The following is a 19,363-nucleotide window of genomic DNA, read 5'->3' on the forward strand; positions in this document are numbered from 1 at the left end:
TATTAACTCCCTTAAAAAATCACTCTCAAGTCACTGAAGATGAAGAACTGCATGAATGCTATAGTGCTTTCCACTACTGGAAATAAGATTCTCTCCCTGTCATTCTCATCAGCTGAAATTATGTTCTCCCCAGCAACTGCAGTGCATGGCAGGTCTGGCAAGCCTACATACTAAAAGACTGAGACAGTTAACCATTAAGTAAGAGAACCCAAATTAACATCAACTGCTGATTTTCCTCACCACTAGGCATTCTTGTAACAAAGACTAAGAACATTGTAATTAACTTTCCTCATGAAATGCTGTGTTCTAAGGTTGGGCCTAATTAGATGCAATATAATTCTTGCCAGAAACAGATAATGTGTGCCTTTCATCAACTTGCGTGATTGGTATTTATTAATGTTCAGCAAGCCTGCATAGCACAAATTATGTTTACCTGCTGCTCCACAAACAAGTATGGTGTCTCTTTTAGGTATGATCAACTGCATTTGGTGTTTTATGAGACAGAAATGTGGCTTTCATTTTCAAATGAAACTTTGTAAGAGAAGAACCCCTCAAACTGCAAGGGCAAGAAGACAGAATAAAAATAACACTGCTAAGCACAGCAAGATCCTGGCCCACTACTAGCTTTCTGCAGCACAGATACATAATAAGTTTGCAGGGAACAGCAAAGGGATATGGAAAAAGGGAAGAAGGCATAGCTTAGCAATGATGCTTTTCATTATAGCAGTAACAACTAAGATCTACTGGTAAGCACAATGCCTCAAGGGCAGTGTGAAAAAGCCACATAAAGAAATGCCAGAAACATCCTCAAAGCTGCAGTAGGACAATGAAGGCCCAGGCTGATGGCAACTCTCTCCCAAGTTAGCATCTTCTGAAGTTAGTTTAGCTTGAAATAATTCAGAACTCCACCCACTATCAGCTGAAAACAAGGAACAGAACATCAATGATGACTCACGTCAGTGCAAGCTCATGTTTTTCTATTTCAAATAAAACTCAGGGTTCATGTCAATAGATATTTTCTTTTCCTTTTTTTTTTTTTAGTGGGGGTGGGGGTGGTGTTTTAGGGTTTAGGGGGGGTGGGGGGCAGGTTAGATGTTTTGCTTCCAACCAAGAACTTTTCTCCAGGGCTCAACAGTGGCAGAAGATCTTGTACGTCCCAACCCTTTTCCCACAAAAGCAGACTGAAGTGACCTCCCCACCTCCGCGGGAGGCAAGCAGTATAAAAGATCCAGCTAAGGCCCTCAAACAGACTTTGCCAGAGGAGTCCTGAAATAGAAAGAAAAACAGTAGGCTCTCTCCTCTCAAGGTCTTCCCCTACCAAGACAGCCCAGAAACAAAGAGAAAACTGAACAGAAATGCAGGGGGAGGGAAGGTTGTAACACCAGAAGTTCTATGATTTTGAGTCTACCCTTACTTTTAATCCAAAGCTGCAACAAATCACACATATGATAAGGATTAATTCAATGAAAAGCCAATTCAGCCTAGAATTACAAATATCAGAAAGACTGGCGAAGACCCTCTACTTGCTCATATGCCTGAGTTACAGTATTCAATAACCAAGGTTTTGATGTCATGTAGCAGCACTCAGTCCTAATTGCAGATTATTAGCATACTGCATGTCTCCCATGCAACCTTCAGTGTTAATTATTATAGGTGTTGGATTTCATAACCAGAGCTCCTAGTCCTCTTCAGTAGTTACTGTTGTGAAAATATTTGAGTTCTGTAAACACTGTTACAAGAGATTATTTAAGCCAGGCAGTCAGCAAAGCTGCTGAACTCCGGAAAGCCCAGTCACTGTGTTCAACAGCTACGGAAGTTACAACTGCATCTTCTGAGTAAGACAGACACCAAACATTACTAAGTTTAAGCTCATGAATGTGTACCAATACTACTAGTCACCTTATCTAGTTTTGTCATACTTCAGACATCTTGGGTTGATATCCAAGTTTGAAAGAGCACAGGATAATGTCTAATGTGACTATTTAAGGATATTTTAAGATAAGCAGTTGGTTAGTTTTGGAACTTACACTTATGTGTATGTGTTTGAAATGACTCATGAGAAGACAAGGCTATAAAAAATACACATCACACTCTGTGAAGGAATTTAGTACATTTCTGGTTTAGCCTTGCATGTTCAGTGTGGCAGCACTCTAGCAAACATTGCAGATATTTGCAAGAGTTGCTCTATTAACAAGCCAATAGATAAAACCATCACACACACCATTAGTAACAGCCACATGTGGTATGAAAAGATTTATGAACTTTTAGACTAGAAGTCAGGTGTTAGGACAGTGTTCATTAAATCTGTTCAAAGCCTCAGAAAGAGGTGACACTCCTCTATGGGGCAGGTTACTTTCTAGAGCAAGGGACTTGCCTTACCTATGAGTATCAGGAAGTCCAAGATCATGTTGTTTACAGGTCACTACACCTCCAGAGAGCAAGCTATTCCCCCTGCAGCTCTTTGAAATATTTACTTCCAATTTATCTTTACAAGGAGATGTTCCTTACCTGGATATTCAAGGTGACAAGCAGAGCCAGCATGGAGACATAAACATAGTCTTAAATATTTCAGTGAGTGTACTGTACGGAAACACTTCAGAGAAATCAGGGTTTGGTTATTCTGTTAATTGTTGTTTTTAATAGTGCGTAAGACCATGGACTTGGCAATATTTAAGCTGTTTGGTTGGGGTTATTTTTCAATCTTAGACTTGCTTCCTTTTGCAGCAGGAGACCTGAAGGGAAAAAAAAGCTGCCTGGAATAAAAACCTAGCTAGAACAGAAAAATTAGAATTAATGGAATAAAGTGAATAAATAGGGATTGTACTGCATAAATTCAAGTTGGAATCTCCTGAAACAGTGGTAATGATTGGAAATTGCCATGAATATTCTCATCACATTGAATTATCACCATTTCTAGTGTTAATAAGACAGCACTCCTGCCACTTCTAACAGATGAGAGATGCATACAGCAAAATCTCAGTTTCCCAACACCTGGTCTGTATATAGCTGTATTTAAAATCCAGCCAGTTTTCTTCTTTAAATTGCAGGCAAAGGAACTCGGATGATGTAACTTAAGAACACACTGAAACCTCCCCCTAGTCTCAACCCAGAAATGCTCACAACAGCTGAAGCATGCAATGCGAAACAGAGCTGGTTAAAACAGGACAAGGGAATTCGTTAGGGAATAGGGGCTTCTTGGCATTCCTTTAAACCATTTCCTGTTCACCCTTGTGGAGTGTAATATAGCCCTAAGAAAATATATCTGACCTCACTTTTCAGCTGCATAAAAAAAGTTTTAAAAGGAATCTCAATATCAGATTGCACATTTATAAACTATAAAAAAGTTTATACATATTATTGCCTCTGTCTTCCCCTAAGACAAGTTGGTTTCTTATTCCTTTTCTTTATTTTAATTTAATGATAGCTTTGATTTTCCCTGGGAGACAAGGTCAACAGACTAGGGCACTTCCTGTCTACAGCAATGCCGTGTGCTTATGCAGACATGAGTCCTCTGACAAACAACTGATTTATTTCAAAGAGGAGGTCATTACAATCATGGCATATAGCAAGAGTACATTCCTTCCTACTTGTTTTGCTTTATCACTATGGATTACTCAAACATACTTGAAAAGAAGATGCCTTTCAGCTGTGTGTGAAAACTGACAATTCATCCACAATCCCCCGCACATACCAAAAACAGAGAAGGAGGCATGTTCCAGGTCAGACTGTGATCATGCATCAACAAAAACTGGGAGCAATCCTACTGAAAACAACTAAGCTATTAAAATGTGAAAGATCTGGTCCTACAAGGTCCTGAGCACTTTGTCACCAGGATCATAGGTCACTATTAGGAAAAGTCCATTAAAGGAGACCATCGTCAGGGCCATTTACAGCTTCCATATTTAAAATCACTCCTCAGTCTTACTGATGGAAGCATCCCCATAAACCTCATGGAGTCCTATCACATATATTTCGGACAAACTCAAGTGCCCTGCAAGGAAGGTTAGGAATCTCCAGCAACACCTCAGCTAACTACTCACAGACTTTAAACAGCAGGAAACTCCTGAGACAGAAGTTTACAGCAACCAGCAGACATATCAAAGTCAAAACAGTCTGAGGGGTCTCAAGCTACATAAAGCTGAGAAAGAAGTTAAACTGGGCATGGTAGAAACTGATTGTCTCTCCTTAAAGAGGATTTATGCAGCCTCCATGTTTCCACAATATTTAAGCACTGCAGAATTACTTTTCTATCCACTACAATTACCCCATATAAAGATTCTTACACACCTCTCCCTTATTTTAAAGATGTGAAAGTGGGATAACAAGCTCCTGCACAAGATCACAGAAATTTGCATTGAAAGATGAGGGACTGAGTCCTTCTTCCAATCTTCTAACCTTTCCTTTACTGCACCAGTTGAGCAGTTACTAGAAGCTTAAATCAATTTCAATGGTAATATTTACAGCATTCATTCCCCTCCCTCTAAATAAGACTGCATCAAGTTTGTTTGCAGCCACTTCACTGCATGTACAAGCTACTTTAAAATGGTTCATTTGTTTTCTTATGTCAAAGAACATAATTTCGTAATTGGCTTTGCTGTATGTACAGAGCGCCGAAACAATCCTACATTCTGAAGCTACTAAGCACAATATAAGTAATTTACAGACCAGTGAAAAAACAGAAGAACTGTTAGTGTTAGAAAGATAAATCTAAGAAAATTGAAATGTTGCTTTGAATGCAGTTATTAAACTGAGAACTATCTCAGGAGCTGGCAGAGGGGAGTGATTGCAAGATTTGCTATTGCAGAAGAGCAGGAAGAAATCTGTCATTAAGTAACATTTATGTATAATTTCTAAAGAGCAGACTTTTTTCTGTTAGTTTATAGACAGACACAACCAAATCACCATTGCAGGAAACAGGCAACTTAGCATTTCAAGAATAAATTAAAAGGTGACTCAACCTTAATCTTGAAGTATCAGGATACATTTCTGGGGGTGGGAAGGTAAGATTATAAATCTAAATTCCAGGCATGGAAACTCCCTTGTAGGGATTGGGAAAAATACACCATGGCAGAACATTTACATTCTTATGCTACCAAAAGAAAAACACTAAAAAATGCCAAGTACATTTCAGCTACATGTTAACTTACTACATTCACCTTCCTGGTCCCTGAAGAACACTTAATGTTCTTCCATTTCGTATCAGAAAATCTCAGATTTGACTTGGTGCTCTCCCTTCCACAACACCGCACAGCTACACAAAGTAGATACTAAGTTTTTCACAGGCTGAAACAGAGACCATAGTTGCTTATCTTCCCAAAACTGTGCAAAGAGTTAGTGAATGAGAAGAGCATGGAAAAAAACTTCTATGGCCACAGGATAGTCCCAAATTCCCCCAGCTAGCTTGAATTAAAAGAAAAAAAAATAAAGCAAGTTTCATGTTTTCCACCTAATGCATAATGACTGAGAAAGCATCCACATTTAAAAATGAGAAAAATCATACCATACGTTATCCCAAAGTCCTAGTCAACGTAACAGAAACTGATGGTCATCCTTCAACAGCTCTGAAGAAACTTCCCAGTAGCCCACACACACTGCTCATGTTTGCCACATCCCTTTGCTATATTACAATTAAGCAAGTAATATAAATATAATATAAAGGGCTTTCTCCCTCAAATGATCCTTTAAGCAAAGCAACACTACTCGTAAACATTAAAAAATCCAGCCTTCATGTGACCTCATGCATCTTACCATCATCCAAGTAAAAGGAAATAGCTGAAGCACACAACAGGAATTTTTCAAGAACTTTTTGCTGTGACATTAATCTGAGCTGATGGTCCTCACAAACACATGGATAACATAACCTTCTTCCTGAGAGCACAACATGCTAAATAACCAGCACAGCAATCCAGCTGAAGCGAGACCTGGCTTGCAAACAAGGAACCCACACTACGAATAACAAAATCAAAACACCCTCAGCAACTTCAAGTTTACAAGCAAACAACATATGCATTAAGAAGTGGTATTCAGTACTGGAAAAAGTTGCTGCTCAACACAAAGCCTAGGGCAGCTTCTTGCCATACAGCACTTCACACACGCATAGTCCTGTTTGCAACACCAATTCCAACATAACTGCAAGGTTGCACACCCACTGCTTGTTGTACTTACCAGACTTTTGACACATCATGGGAGACAGCTGTGAGACAAATCCAGCAAAAGCAGAGAGCAACAGGCTGCTTGTACCAAGAGAAGTGGGACAGGAACATAACTAGGTGGGCAAAAAGAAATCCACAAAATTCCCACCCTTAAGTATCCTATCACTGTGCCTGTAAATGCAGTTAACACTCTCCAAAACAGCTGGAAGTTGCAGTCCTTCTGGAACAACTACATGACACATAAGCCTATGACATCCTGTTCACGTTCCCTTAGCAACAGCTAGAAGAATTAAAGAAAAGCATCCAGCTTCCTCCCCTATAAACATACAGAAATAAAGCGGTCAACACACAGCCCTGTACAACATCCTTCTCTCTAAATTGGAGAGATATGGCTGGATGGTTGCACCCAGAGAGTAGTGGTCAATGGTTCTATGTCCAGATGGAGATCAGTGATGAGTAGTGTCCCCCAGCGGTCCATACTGGGACCAGTCCTGTTTAATATTTTTATCAATGACATAGACAGTGGGAACAAGTGCAGCCTCAGCAGTTTTGCAGATGACACCAAGCCGAATGGTGCCGTTGGCACATCTAAGGGACAGGATGCCATCCAGAGGGACCTGGACACACTCAAGAAGTGGGCCCACGTGCATCTCATGAGGTTCAACAAGGCCAAGTGCAAGGTCCTGTACCTGGGTGGGGGCAACCCCCAGTATCAATACAGACTGGGGGATGAAGGGATTGAGAGCAGCTCTGCAGAAGAGGACTTGGGGGTGCTGGTGGATGAAAAGCTGGACACGAGCCAGCAATGTGCACTCACAACCCAGAAAGCTAACTATATCCTGGGATGCATCAAAAGAAGCACCTCAAGGGACATGACTCTCCCCTCTACTCTGCTCTCAGGAAACCCTGCCTGGGGTACTGTATCCAGCCCTGGAGTCCTAAGCACAGGAAAGACACGGACCTGTTGGAGTGGGTCCAGAGGAAGGCCACAAAAATGATCAAAGGGGTGGAACACCTCTTCTATAAGGACAGGTGGAGAGAGTTGAGGTTGTTTCTCCTGAAGAAGAGGCAGCTCCAGGGAGACCCTGTTGCAGCCTTTCAGTACATAAAGGGGGCTTGTAAGAAATATGGGGACAGACTGACAGACTTTTTAGTAAGGTCTCTTGCAATAGGACAAAGGGTAATGGCTTTAAACTATAAGAGGGTAGATTTAAACTAGACAGAAGGAAGAAATTTTTTACAGCGAGGGTGGTGGAGAACTGGAACAGGTTGCCCAGAGAGAGGTGGTAGGTGCCCCATCCATGGAAACATTCAAGGTGAGGTTGAACAGGGCTTGGAGCAACCTGATCTAGTTGAAGATGTCCCTGCTGATTGCAGGAGGGTTGGTCTAAATAATCTTTAAATGTCCCTTCCAACTCCAAATATTCCATGATTCTGTGACATTACAAAGACCTCTTAAGAATCAACCTCTTAAGAATCAAGTACACATTTACAGATTAAACAGCTTCTACTTCTTCACAAATGCATTCACAAATCACTGTCTTCAAACAAGTCTCCTCACTTCCCTTGAAAGGGCTATATACAGATTTATAATTTCAAACCTGATTGCATTACTACACAATGTCTTTCCCCATTTTGCACATGTTGACAAGAAGCAACAACGGCAAAACAACTGAAGACATGAATCTGACAGTGTACCCTCTTCTCATCACTGACCTACCACATAGCTTTTATTAATGATTAATAAAGTGCTTGTGCATGATGCAGTTTCCTCTAATATTGAAATGCAGCCATCTGTTTGCAAGGTGTGCAATAAAATTGCTCACAAACAGCAAACTGACTAAGTCTCCATAAGCTCAGACTATTGCTTACTTCCTGGAAGATCCCTGAGTTCACGTACATCGCAAGCAGCGCGTTTCATTTTGAATTCTTGTACATCTACAAAGTATAGATTGTATATATTATATATAATTATATCTGAAATACATATCAAAAAGGACAAGATCACTGAAGGGCTGCCATTGTTCCTGTTGAACAGAATCACATTGTATCATAAGCAATCATGCACCCCAAAGGAAAAAAAAAAAAAAGGAAAAAAACCACGACAAAACACCCAATACACTCTAGATCCTAAAAAGGAGCCACTGTTAGATGATCTACCAATCTGAGCATTCTCAACAGCCACGTGTATTTCTATGACAGATTCATGGGAAATCCATGCCTCACTGGAGCCCTACCATGTTTCCCCGGAGCCAGCATTTGGGTTTTGGTTCTTGATTCAAAGCTCAGTCAAGCAGACTGAAATCTTTCTTCTGACTTCAAAGGGCACTGTTTCTGTCTCTGGATGAGCAGACAGATTACCCAAGTTTACAAGATTTCTAAGAGATTTCCACCACACACAGCAAAGAAGCAAAGATGAAAGAGAAGAGGTACGCACCCACGAACAGAGCAAAATAGGCATGTCAGACATACATATGCATTGGTAACCACATTGTTTGCAAAGTTATTAAAACACCTTTGCTTCTATCATCATCATCAAGTCAACACAAGTGTTCTGGTCAGTTAACTGAGTATCTCATCTGAGACATGCACATGCAGCATATCTGGGAAGTGAGACTCCTCAGACAGCTGTAGAGCAATAAATTTAGCTTAAGTTTCAGGTTATGTTTTGCTAGTCTTATTATGTCACCTCCCAAAAACCCAAATAGTATAAAGTAGCACTACTGTTAGGTGTTGCACCAGAACAGCACTGAAAGAGGTTCTCACCTCAAGATACTTCAAAGTAAAATACGGATCAGAACATTTAGGTTGGAAAAGACCTTCAAGATCATCAAGTCCCACCATTAACCCAGGACTGCCAAGCCCACCAATAAACCATGTCACTAAGCTCCCCATCTATGTGTTTTTCAAACACCTCCAAAGATGGCAATTCCACCACCTCCCTGGGCAGCCATTGTGTGGAGAAGTTTTTCCCAACACCCAACCTAAACCTCCCCGGCACAGACTGAGGCCGTCTCCTCTTGCCCTGTCACTTGTCACCTGGGAGAAGAGATCGACCCCCCTGCCTACACCCTCCTGTCAGGCAGCTGCAGGGAGCCACAAGGTGCCCCCGAGCCTCCTCCTCTCCAGGCTGACCCCCCCCAGTTCCCCCAGCCGCTCCCCACCAGCCTTGTGCCCCAGCCCCGGCACCAGCCCCCTGCCCGTCTCTGGACACGCTGCAGCCCCTCTGCGTCCCCCTGGCAGTGAGGGGCCCAACCTGAACACAGGAGTCGAGGGGCGGCCTCGCCAGTGCCCAGGGCAGGGGGACAGCACTGCCCTGGCCCTGCTGGCCACGCTGTTCCCGGCACCAGCCAGGATGCTGCTGGCCTCCTTGGCCACCTGGGCACACGGGGGGCTCATGCCCAGCCGGCTGCCGACCAGCCCCCCCAGGCCCTTTCCCCCCAGGCAGTTCCCAGCCCCCTGCCCCCAGCCCGCAGCGCTGCGGGGGCTGGTGTGACCCAGGGGCAGGACCCGGCACTGAGCCTGGTTGAACCTCACACAACTGGCCTGGGCCCATCGCTCCAGCCTGCCCAGACCCCCCTGCAGAGCCTCCTGCCCTCCCGCAGATCAACGCTCCCCCCAGCTGGGGGTCACCTGTGAACTTGGTGAGGGTGCACTCAGTCCCCTCATCCAGATCATCAATTAAGATATGAAACAGAACTGGCTCCAGTACTGAGGCCCTGGGGACCCGCCAGCCAGATGTTAACTCCATTCCCCACCACTCTTCGGGCTTGGCCACCCAGCCAGCTTTTAACCCAGTGTAGAGTACACCCACACAAGCCATGAGCAGCCAGTGTCTCCAGGAGAATGCTGTGGGAGACTGTCAAAGGCTTTACTAACATGAAGTCCAACACGAAGCTTTACTTACAGGAAGTTCATATAATAAGCAAAATACAGGAAAAGAAGGAGTACCTTTGGCAACACACATGTGAATACAAGCTGCAGGTCTAAGAGATGAAGCCACCCTGCAGCTGTAGTTACAAGACATTCAACCATGATGGCTTTCCTAGGCACAAAGTTAACTACTTTTAAAGCTTAAGGCTGCAGCTACTTCTAGATAGTTTAGGTCTATAGGTAGGAAAACTAGCTCATTAAATAGCTTTTCACATGTCAGAACAACTACAGAAGTCCAGGCAGCTATACCACTGTATGGGCAAGATCATCATAGCTTTTCCTGGGGATAAGCCTCAAGGTTTTTCAGGCAGCTGAGAGCCTAGAATAAAATATCCATAATTTTTTAAAAGCTCTTTGTATATTTCAGCATGACTGCAATCTTCCTACATGATGTCTTTCAAGATATTAATCTTTATACAGAATCACAGAATGGTCTGTTTGGATGACAGTCTAGTCTGCTCAAAGGAGGGTCAACTATACCATGTCGCTCAGAGCCTTGCCAGTCAGGTTTTGACTTATTTACACAACCAAAGTACAGCCACGTATGAATGATCAAATTATTAGCCTTGCATGGATTCCAAACAAAGCAATACATTGAACAGTAATATTCCAGAAGTTTATTAGAGTATGACCATCTGTTAATAAAACTTGAGCAGTTGTTCATAAAACACTTGTACCACTGAGCTACAGCATACATATAAACTGTCCCAACAGTAAGACAGACACTGTGGCATTATAGCTTTTCTCACTAGCAAAAAACTTTGTTAGCTTTCAGCCTTCTATTTGTGTTTTTTTCTACATAGATCTGCAGTTTTTAAACACTCCCTTAGTCACTGTAGCCAACACAAAGTGGTCAAGCCCAAACATCACCCATAGTCATCCCTTTGTCCAATAAATCTGCCTTCAGCCAACAGAGAGAACCTCCTTACAGCTGTGTTGAAAAGAATAGAGCAACTCTTATACAACTACAGTAGAGGAAGGCCTTTTCATTCTCATTGCTTTGACCTGCCTGCCTCATGCAGTGCTTCAGTAACTTGACCTTTGAACAACAGGTACCTTCAATGAGGTGCTGGCAGTTTAACTGCCACGACTCTCCCTTTCCTGAAAAGAACAGCCACTGACACCTTCATTCTCCTCTGTACTTGACTTTCACAGATTTTCAGAACGTGCATGGCATGAACCTCAAGGAAATGCAAGTGTGACAAGCAAAGGAGCAGCAAAGGGCTTGACATGTCCCTAATGCTGGGCATTTGCTTGGACTTAATCAGAACAGCTTCTTGCAGAATAGGGCTAGAAAATATTGCTGGAATAAGGCTAATAATACATCTATTTCAGCTTAATTCCTTGGAGTTTGCTGCCTCCTTGTAGCATTCATGGGCTCCCAAAATACAAGAATAGGATGAAAAAGGCTCAAATAAAATAAAATATATGAATGTTACAGTCTTTAGATAATGCTACAGCACCTATTTACAGCAAATTGGTTTTAGGTCTTAGTAAAGACAAGGGTCTTCAAACACAAAGACTGGACCATTCATTAAATCCTCTCCTTTACATGAGTTTTAACTGACAACTGTGACAGCTGGAAAGATTTTTTTTTTAATCAGATTAGACACAAGTAATGCCAAAAAGGAAGAGAGGGTATCGTGTACCACAGTAAGAACACACAGACTGCTCATTTATTGTATTTTTAATTTATTTTACTTTACATTTAAATCTTAGTGAAGACAAACAAATACATGAAAAAAATCACAATTGCCTTTTTCCCCACTATGCCAAACTCAGGCCTTTGAACTTTTGTGCTCTGTTTAAAGGGACACAAAAGAAATGTTTCTACACAACAAAGATTCCTTTCTGGTTACAAATATATTTCAAAATGCTAACTTTTTCCAGCTTGTATATGCCCGTTCGCCTTTCTTCTTCCTACCCACCCCACTTCATGCTGCTTAATTCTGGTATTTCATTTAGTAATGAGCTGTCAACAAACTGGCTAGTTGTGGTTCTTCTGCACATCTCCACTACAATTTTGTATATTGCTGTCCATAATACTACAGGGTTTAACTCCATTTAAAACAATTTTGTAAAGGGAGGGTTCCTCTTTATCTTTGCAAATGCTTTACATATATTCCTTTTAATGAGGGATCACATGAGAACGGCCAAACCAGCCCTCTTGGCATGATCAAAACACAGATGCAAAGCATTCAGTTTGCCAGGCACTGTTTAGGCTGGCAGGGCAGATCAGTGTTTGTAGCCAACCACTGACTAATCAATGTTTCCTTTCACGCAGCCTCCAATCCTTCCTCCAGCTTTAGATGGGTGAGCAAGCAAGAAGTCCAAGATAACACAGTTGACAGGCCTGGGCACGCAGCACCTGGGAACAAGAGACACCTTTCCTTTTCCCCAACCTATATTTACAGAAGAATCATTAAACCCATGTCATTCTGTGTTGGTAAGAATGTGACTCTAGGGCCAATAATAATGGGAGATATTATTCCTCACCTAATTTGGAGCACAAGCATGAGTGGAGGTAGAAGCCAAAAGGAAAGCAGTGCAGGAGCTGTGTCATTGCCTTACGGCAGTGGTTCTGCAACACACACGGGTGTGGAAAGCAGAGCCCAGATGCATGCAATGTACTACCAACAGGACAGAGAAACTACAAATGGGCGAGCAAGGTCAGCCCTGCAGGTCTGACCTCACACTCATTCATCCCCAAAGCTGCTTCTGACTTCAAACACAGTATTTAATAGCATTGCACTTGCCATGCAACTACACTGTAAGGCTGGCTGATTAGGACCGCTACTGCAACTGTCTGTGACCCACTCAATTTGTGGATGAACACTGCACACTTAACAGACATGGGACTAGCACCAGAGGAAGGAATCGTGAATTTACAACTGACAATAACATTTTACTACAGACTGACAAAGACTGTCTGGGAACCCAACCATGACATTCTCTGCTATACTCCAACTATAATCCTGTTTTAGGAAATAACTCAAAGTAAGCCAACTCCAACCAAGATTCCTCTACCATAATTCCAAACACCACAGCACAGTTCTCATTTAACCTACTCCCTCTCCTTTCTGTCCCAACTATCTGGAGATGCTGCAGGTTGTTTCTAGAATATCTGCAAGTTACCTAGCCTCAAACACTCTGCCAAAGCTATGTACCTTCCCACCCAGAAGACAGCTGATCAGCAGCCATCCCCCAAGAGCCCAGTTATTCATTCTCACAGAGCACTTACCAAAATAGTAACTCTGACCCTACAGCTTCAACTGTCCCCCTCTCCCCTTGCCTTCAGACCTTTTATTTTTCCCTTCTGTTTTCCACCTACCCTTATCTGTCTCTGCTTGCCTTCTCCATTATATTTTCCTTCCACCATTAAAAGAGATGCTACATAACTTATGGGCTGATATTGCCCCCCTCACAGATGGCTCAAGTGCAGCAGAATTACACTTCATCTGAATAAGGTAATCTTAGAAGTACTCTGAGCACATTCCTATTGTCAATAATGAAGAAAAGACACCAATTGATGGCAAGAGGTTCATGTTGAACTGACTGCAAACACAGCAGGTCCTGCTATACATACCATAGCACTTGGAACATGTTTAACTTCTTCCCTGCATAAAGCATTTGAACCTTGGCTGGGACAGCAAGCTCACTAGAGCACAGCCTTATGCTGTCCAGAACTGGAGGCACGAACCCAAGCAGCTCTGGAGCAGACAATGGGGTAGAAGCCCTTGACTCCTGTGACAGAGGGAGGCAGAAGCAGAAGCCACAGAACCTTTTCAAGAACGAGAGGAAGCTAAATCCTCCTTTCCCAAGATGAGGTGGTTAAGGACAATCCATACATTCCAGAGATCAAGTCTTTCCCTGCACACCGAATAGTAGAATCAAAAATTATTACTGAAGAACACAGTAAACCAAGGCAAAGCTACAATCATGATAATTGGTTTGAGGCTGATTTAATTCAACACCCAATAAAAGAAGGACACCTAAATAAAAGCAAGTTTCAGTAGTTCATTTTCTCAATAATTGGGTAAAGTGGTCAGACAGCATTGCTATTTATTTTTAGCCAAAGTGAACTCTAAAAGAAAGCAGCACATGTACACAGAGTGGGTAGTACAATTTTCAACAATCCCATGCTGCTTTTTTAGGTTAATTGTAGCATTCAGCGAATACAATAATTTTACAGCTGTTTAAAGCAGATCCTGCTTTATAACTTTTAAAGTTGTCCCACCCAAATTTTGTTCTTGCACACATGCAGTCCAGAGCACATGGGAGCACAGTGATTTCAGTGGAATGTATCCCAGCAATCTTTCCATTCCAGACCTCCACATAGCTTTTTATACTTTAAAAACTGTTGAATGGGAGCCTACTACTTAGAACATTGGGCATTAAAAAGAAGTGCCAAGCCTTAATTAGCATAGTGGCTAGATTAAGACTTGAGATTTTACAGTACAACATACCTAACTGCCTCATCATTTTGAGATTTATGGAACAACGACTACACCACAGGCCAAAAAGCAGAAATTTACATAAGAACTGCAAACTTTTCAACCCCCGCATGACAGTACAACAAATAGGCATTTCCAGAAATACTAGAGAAATACCAGAAGTTAGAGCTGGCAATTAGCATTGGGAAATCCCAGGCTGTCTTGGCTCTGCTTTTGACAATAGCTACTTTTTCTGCTGAACTGCACAGCCAATTTTCAATTTTAAAAGTTATTTTACTATTTTAATCATTCAAGTATTGAATATATTTGGAAAAAAATGCCAATTCTAATCTTTGTCTTATCCAATCAACAAGCTAGCAATTAGAAGAAAATTGGTCTGTTACCAAATTGCAAGACAGGTTTTTCAACTGATCTTCAATACTCAAAGAAAACGGTCCTAAAAGTTTTCAGGTTTTGCCCAGAGATAAAAATCAGAGAATGAAAATCCAGCACCATCACAGCCTTCACACAATATGCCTTTTCTAGAGTAACAAGAACACAAAAACAAATCTACCTAAATAGATCACCTAGGTTCCTATAACATCGTAGTATCAAAGAGCTAGGGATTTAAATGTGTGTAGGTGCCTAAAAAAGTTGATAAGCATCTTGTCATGGCAGACAAAACATGTTTAGACAGGCTTAGTATCTTTGCCTGTTTGAAAATCCACTCACCCCTAATGCGCCCGGTTAAGATTCAAAACACTTTTGAAGTCAGGCCACAATAACTGGATACTACGGAAAACACTCCAATCTCAAGTATTAGTAAGAGGTCTTAGTCAGATATTAGTAGCATTGTTTTTGTTTTAACAGGTTTATTTCAAACTCTGCTTTTCCAAGCAAAACCAGTGAAAATCTTCTGTCTTACTAGGTAGAGATGCTCACTCTCCACCATATGAATAAACAACAGATAGTTTATAAACAAATTCAAGCTCTGAAGTGGTAGCTCCCAAAATTACCAAACCAACTTTTTCAAGTGTTACATGTAATAGCCTCTTGCAACAATTCAACTCATCCTCTTAGGTTGTCAGCTTTTAGATGTTACTAACAGTAGGTTTTGAGTTTGATAATAGGGACAAAAGGCGAGGAAAAAGTGGAGAAAATACAGCTTCTCAGACATAAGAGGCTAGTTGCTTTGGCAAGACTTAAGTGCAATTTCTGTTTTGCCTACAGACTCTTGAAGTGTGCACAAACACTACTTAGCTTCCAGTCCCTGCATTTGCTCCCGCCTAGGCATACTGTTCACAGATTTCTAGTCTACAAGCCTCCTCCTGTAACTATACATGACAATTTAACAATACACATTTGTGACAGTGATAAATCTCATTCACTCCAAATATGCAGGTTCACAGGCAACATTCACCTCAAGAAAAGACTTCACAGCTTTTAAGTGTGTCAAGGAAAAAAAAATCCTCCAGTTAATGGAGTTGCCTGCACGTACAGAGTGAATCAGGTGAGGTGCAAGGGAACTGAGCAGCAAAAGCATGAAGTGAGGAGGCACTCTCCCACCTAAGAGTCATGCTCCCATCTCTCAGCTGTGGACTATATTGATTTTGTTAAATATCAGAATTAGTAGGCTTATTTACTTGTGTTCTTGCAACTCCTGTGCTGGCATGCCCACCCCTGTGCTTTTAGGCCAATAATCTCAAGGTGTGATTTGACAATGCAAAGCCTTGCAACAACTGCAGAAAGGGATGTCCTGCTGCTCCTCCTACTTTCACCATTCCTCTCAGGGCCGACCCTACAGTGAGACAGAGCAGGGAGTTAACCAGCTAAAACTCACCCCACAAAAGTAATTTTCCATCACTTTATGTCCCTGAACTGGCTCACCACAGGGTCAGATACCCTCAAGACTAGAAGAGCAGAGATGAAAGAAGTGGGAGGAGGGTGCTAGATTGGTATAGTTATTGCACTGAAGCAAAACTCCACAGCAGGGATACAGAAACATATTTATGAATATCAGCCATTGTGCCCACTTTCAATACAGCTACTTCAGAACAGCCTAGAGAGCTTCGAAACATCAGTGAAGTTTCCTACGTGGTCTCCATTCTAGCATAGAGTTTTTTGTTATCAGCCTTACTGCAGAAGAAGTGTCTGTGGAACTCCTGTTTCTCAGGCACACCTTGAAGACTTATTCCTACTCCTCCCTCTCTTCCTATTTTTTTATGCTAACAGTGAGACTAAAGAGAACAGTACTGTTCCTTACCCCAAGATACCTTCAGTTCTAAAAAATAACAAATTAAAGATTTAATCCAGAAAGAAACACAAAGGAAGTGGGATGAGAAAAAAGAATCCCTCCACCCCTGCTGACTTTACCCTTATCTTCAATCCAAAAGCAGTTACCGTATCTTATAAATTGAGATACAAATAAGACTAATTCCAATTAAAACCACCTCCTCTTCCTCCTCCTCACAAATTATAGCTAAGAGCAGCTTCTGGAAACTAAAAAGAAGTAAAATTTCCTTGTATCTTGCACAAAATATAGAACAGCTCCTGTTGACTGTTTTGAATTATGCCCTTCAAGTCTGGCTTCAAAACAGAGCAAACCAGACTGTCACAGATTTAGACTACTGTGCTCTTACGAGTTGCATATCTAAATTTTAGGTTATCTGAAAAATCCTTTCTGGTCAAGTTTGTCTCAGGCCAGTAGACAGCACCAGTATCAAAACAGCAATTACTTTCAGACTCCACTTGGTTTTGGGGAAAGGCATAAGTGAGTTATCAAGGATAGATATGAAGGAATAAATGAACCAGTGCAATTTATAACAGTGGGTGGACTTGCTACAGCAAGATCTAGTTGCATCACGCATGTCATAGCCTTTGCTCTACAGCAGCAGCTCAGCCAACTAGTATAAAAGTGTGAATGAAGTCATCCTAACACACAGGCACACCTAAATTCCATAATACCAAGTATGTTCATATATTAGCCAAGGGACTGTTCTCATTACTCAAGTAGATGCCTATAAAAAATTTTACTGGTGTAGGTGAACTCAAAATAGCAATTGTTGCTACTCGTTGCAAGAGAAGCAACGATGTCTGACCACAAAATTCTAGCAGTTCAAAACTGAATGGCATATTCAGTTAGATGAGACACCAGAGACGTGTGACGTTATTTTTATTTGTTGTGAAGTGGCACAAGACACTTGCCACTGGTTGATTCAGTCCAGTGACTAACAAAAGCCTAACACTGCTTAAGCAGTTAGAAGTGTTTCCCTCTCCTCCCAAAGGTTGGTTGACATATTTATCTTGCTTATAGAGGTAGCCTTTTTAGAAAAAGGTCTTGCTAAATTGAAGGAGTAGAGTGCTGCTAGGAAGCCAATACAGCAGCTGCGCTAAGCACTAACACATAGCTCAAAAGACTCTCTAACCAGTAACAAGCACATCTGTAGATTACACCACCAGACCTTCTCTATCTTCTTCACAGCTGCTGAAGTGCATTACAACTTGGCTAAAGACACCACTCCAATGGTGTGCTGTAAGACCATCTCTACGTTAAAGCACAGCCTGAGGGCAGTGTGTAATTTTATTCCTGAACATCAAAACTTCTGAAGAAGGTCCATTTTCAAACTTCAGGCATCTTCACCAAATATGGCTGCTCTAGGACCCTGTGTGAATCTGGCCATGACAAACAACAATACGCCACTTCTTTCAAAGCAGCACACAAATTTAAGATGAAGGATGGAAGATTATGTAACTCTTCACAGATCATGAAGATTTGTTACAAATTCCACACAAAACCTGGAAAGACAATTAAACACAAAGTCACCTATTTCACACCTAATCACCGCACTATCAAATAAGAATTTAACATTAGTGTGTGACAAAATGCTGGAGTGAGTAGCAGTAAAAAGACGAGAACAGGACTGGACTACAGCAGTTCTGCGCCAGTGAAAGTATGCTTACTAAACAAGCTGAAGCTTGGGTCTCTACCAACAGTACTACTACTACTAGCAAGAGGCAATATATGATGTGCAGCCTAATGTTTTTCTAAATGCAGTTCTGAAGAGTCTCCTGTAGGACCTCTATATGTATGTCTGTCACCCTCACTGCTCAAGCCTCATATCCACCTCTGCTGTCATACTAGAACTGATAAGCCACAGCTGCCCTAACTACACAGCTGGTTCCTGTATTCTTGCTGACAAAGAAACCTTGCCACAGACTGCAGCGACATTTTGTTAAGTACTCAAACACCGCACTGATAAGAATGGTGTTATGCTTAGACAGAAATGTGATTGGGTACTAGGCTTAACCCACTACCTGGAACAAAGTTTCAACCTGGGCACCAGCACAATCTAACAGAAGTTCTGCAGACCCCACACATGTACAGGACTCAGGGGGAGCAAGGCAGTGAAATACTACTAGTTTGCATAACAGAAATTTGCACTCCAAACAGAAACAGCCTACTCCATACCATAGTCAGCTGTTGCCTTTGTGTTTGTAGAAAGGTTTTCTTCTCTGTAATTCATTAACCTACAACCTTATCAAGGTAGGAGTGAAGAACTTGTTTCCCGAATGGGAACCAGCAGTCAAACTGCAAAAATACTTACGTCACTCTTCCTGAACTTTGCTTTTAAGCTCTTCATGCTGATCACATTCAACCTTCCAAACCTTTGAGGAGCTTTTTATCCTTCTTCAATATCTAAACAAAAAAAGAAAGAAAAATAAGATTCCAACTTGATACCATTCTGTTCACTGGCAGCCAAGTCTGAATTGAATTTGCATACCTGTAACACCCTTTGAGGATTTAGCCCTCAAGCTCTAAGAAAGATTAACAGCCAGCTAAGGGAA

The 19,363-nt window shown here is 41.7% G+C and overlaps 1 protein-coding gene across 2 annotated transcripts in view; it reads right to left on the minus strand.

Annotated features, from left to right (window-relative positions):
* Window positions 1–19,363, minus strand: part of RAI14 (retinoic acid induced 14) — an 87,307-nt gene that overhangs the window by 58,116 nt on the left and 9,828 nt on the right. For both annotated transcript variants that reach the window (XM_040579905.1, XM_040579906.1), the window contains one exon: window positions 19,123–19,214. In XM_040579905.1, the coding sequence (XP_040435839.1) occupies window positions 19,123–19,158 (36 nt within the window). In that variant the 5' untranslated portion in view covers window positions 19,159–19,214. The remainder of the gene's footprint in view (window positions 1–19,122; window positions 19,215–19,363) is intronic.

Source organism: Falco naumanni, chromosome Z, assembly GCF_017639655.2.
Source record: "Falco naumanni isolate bFalNau1 chromosome Z, bFalNau1.pat, whole genome shotgun sequence".
In the NCBI taxonomy this organism is placed as follows: Eukaryota; Metazoa; Chordata; class Aves; order Falconiformes; family Falconidae; genus Falco; species Falco naumanni.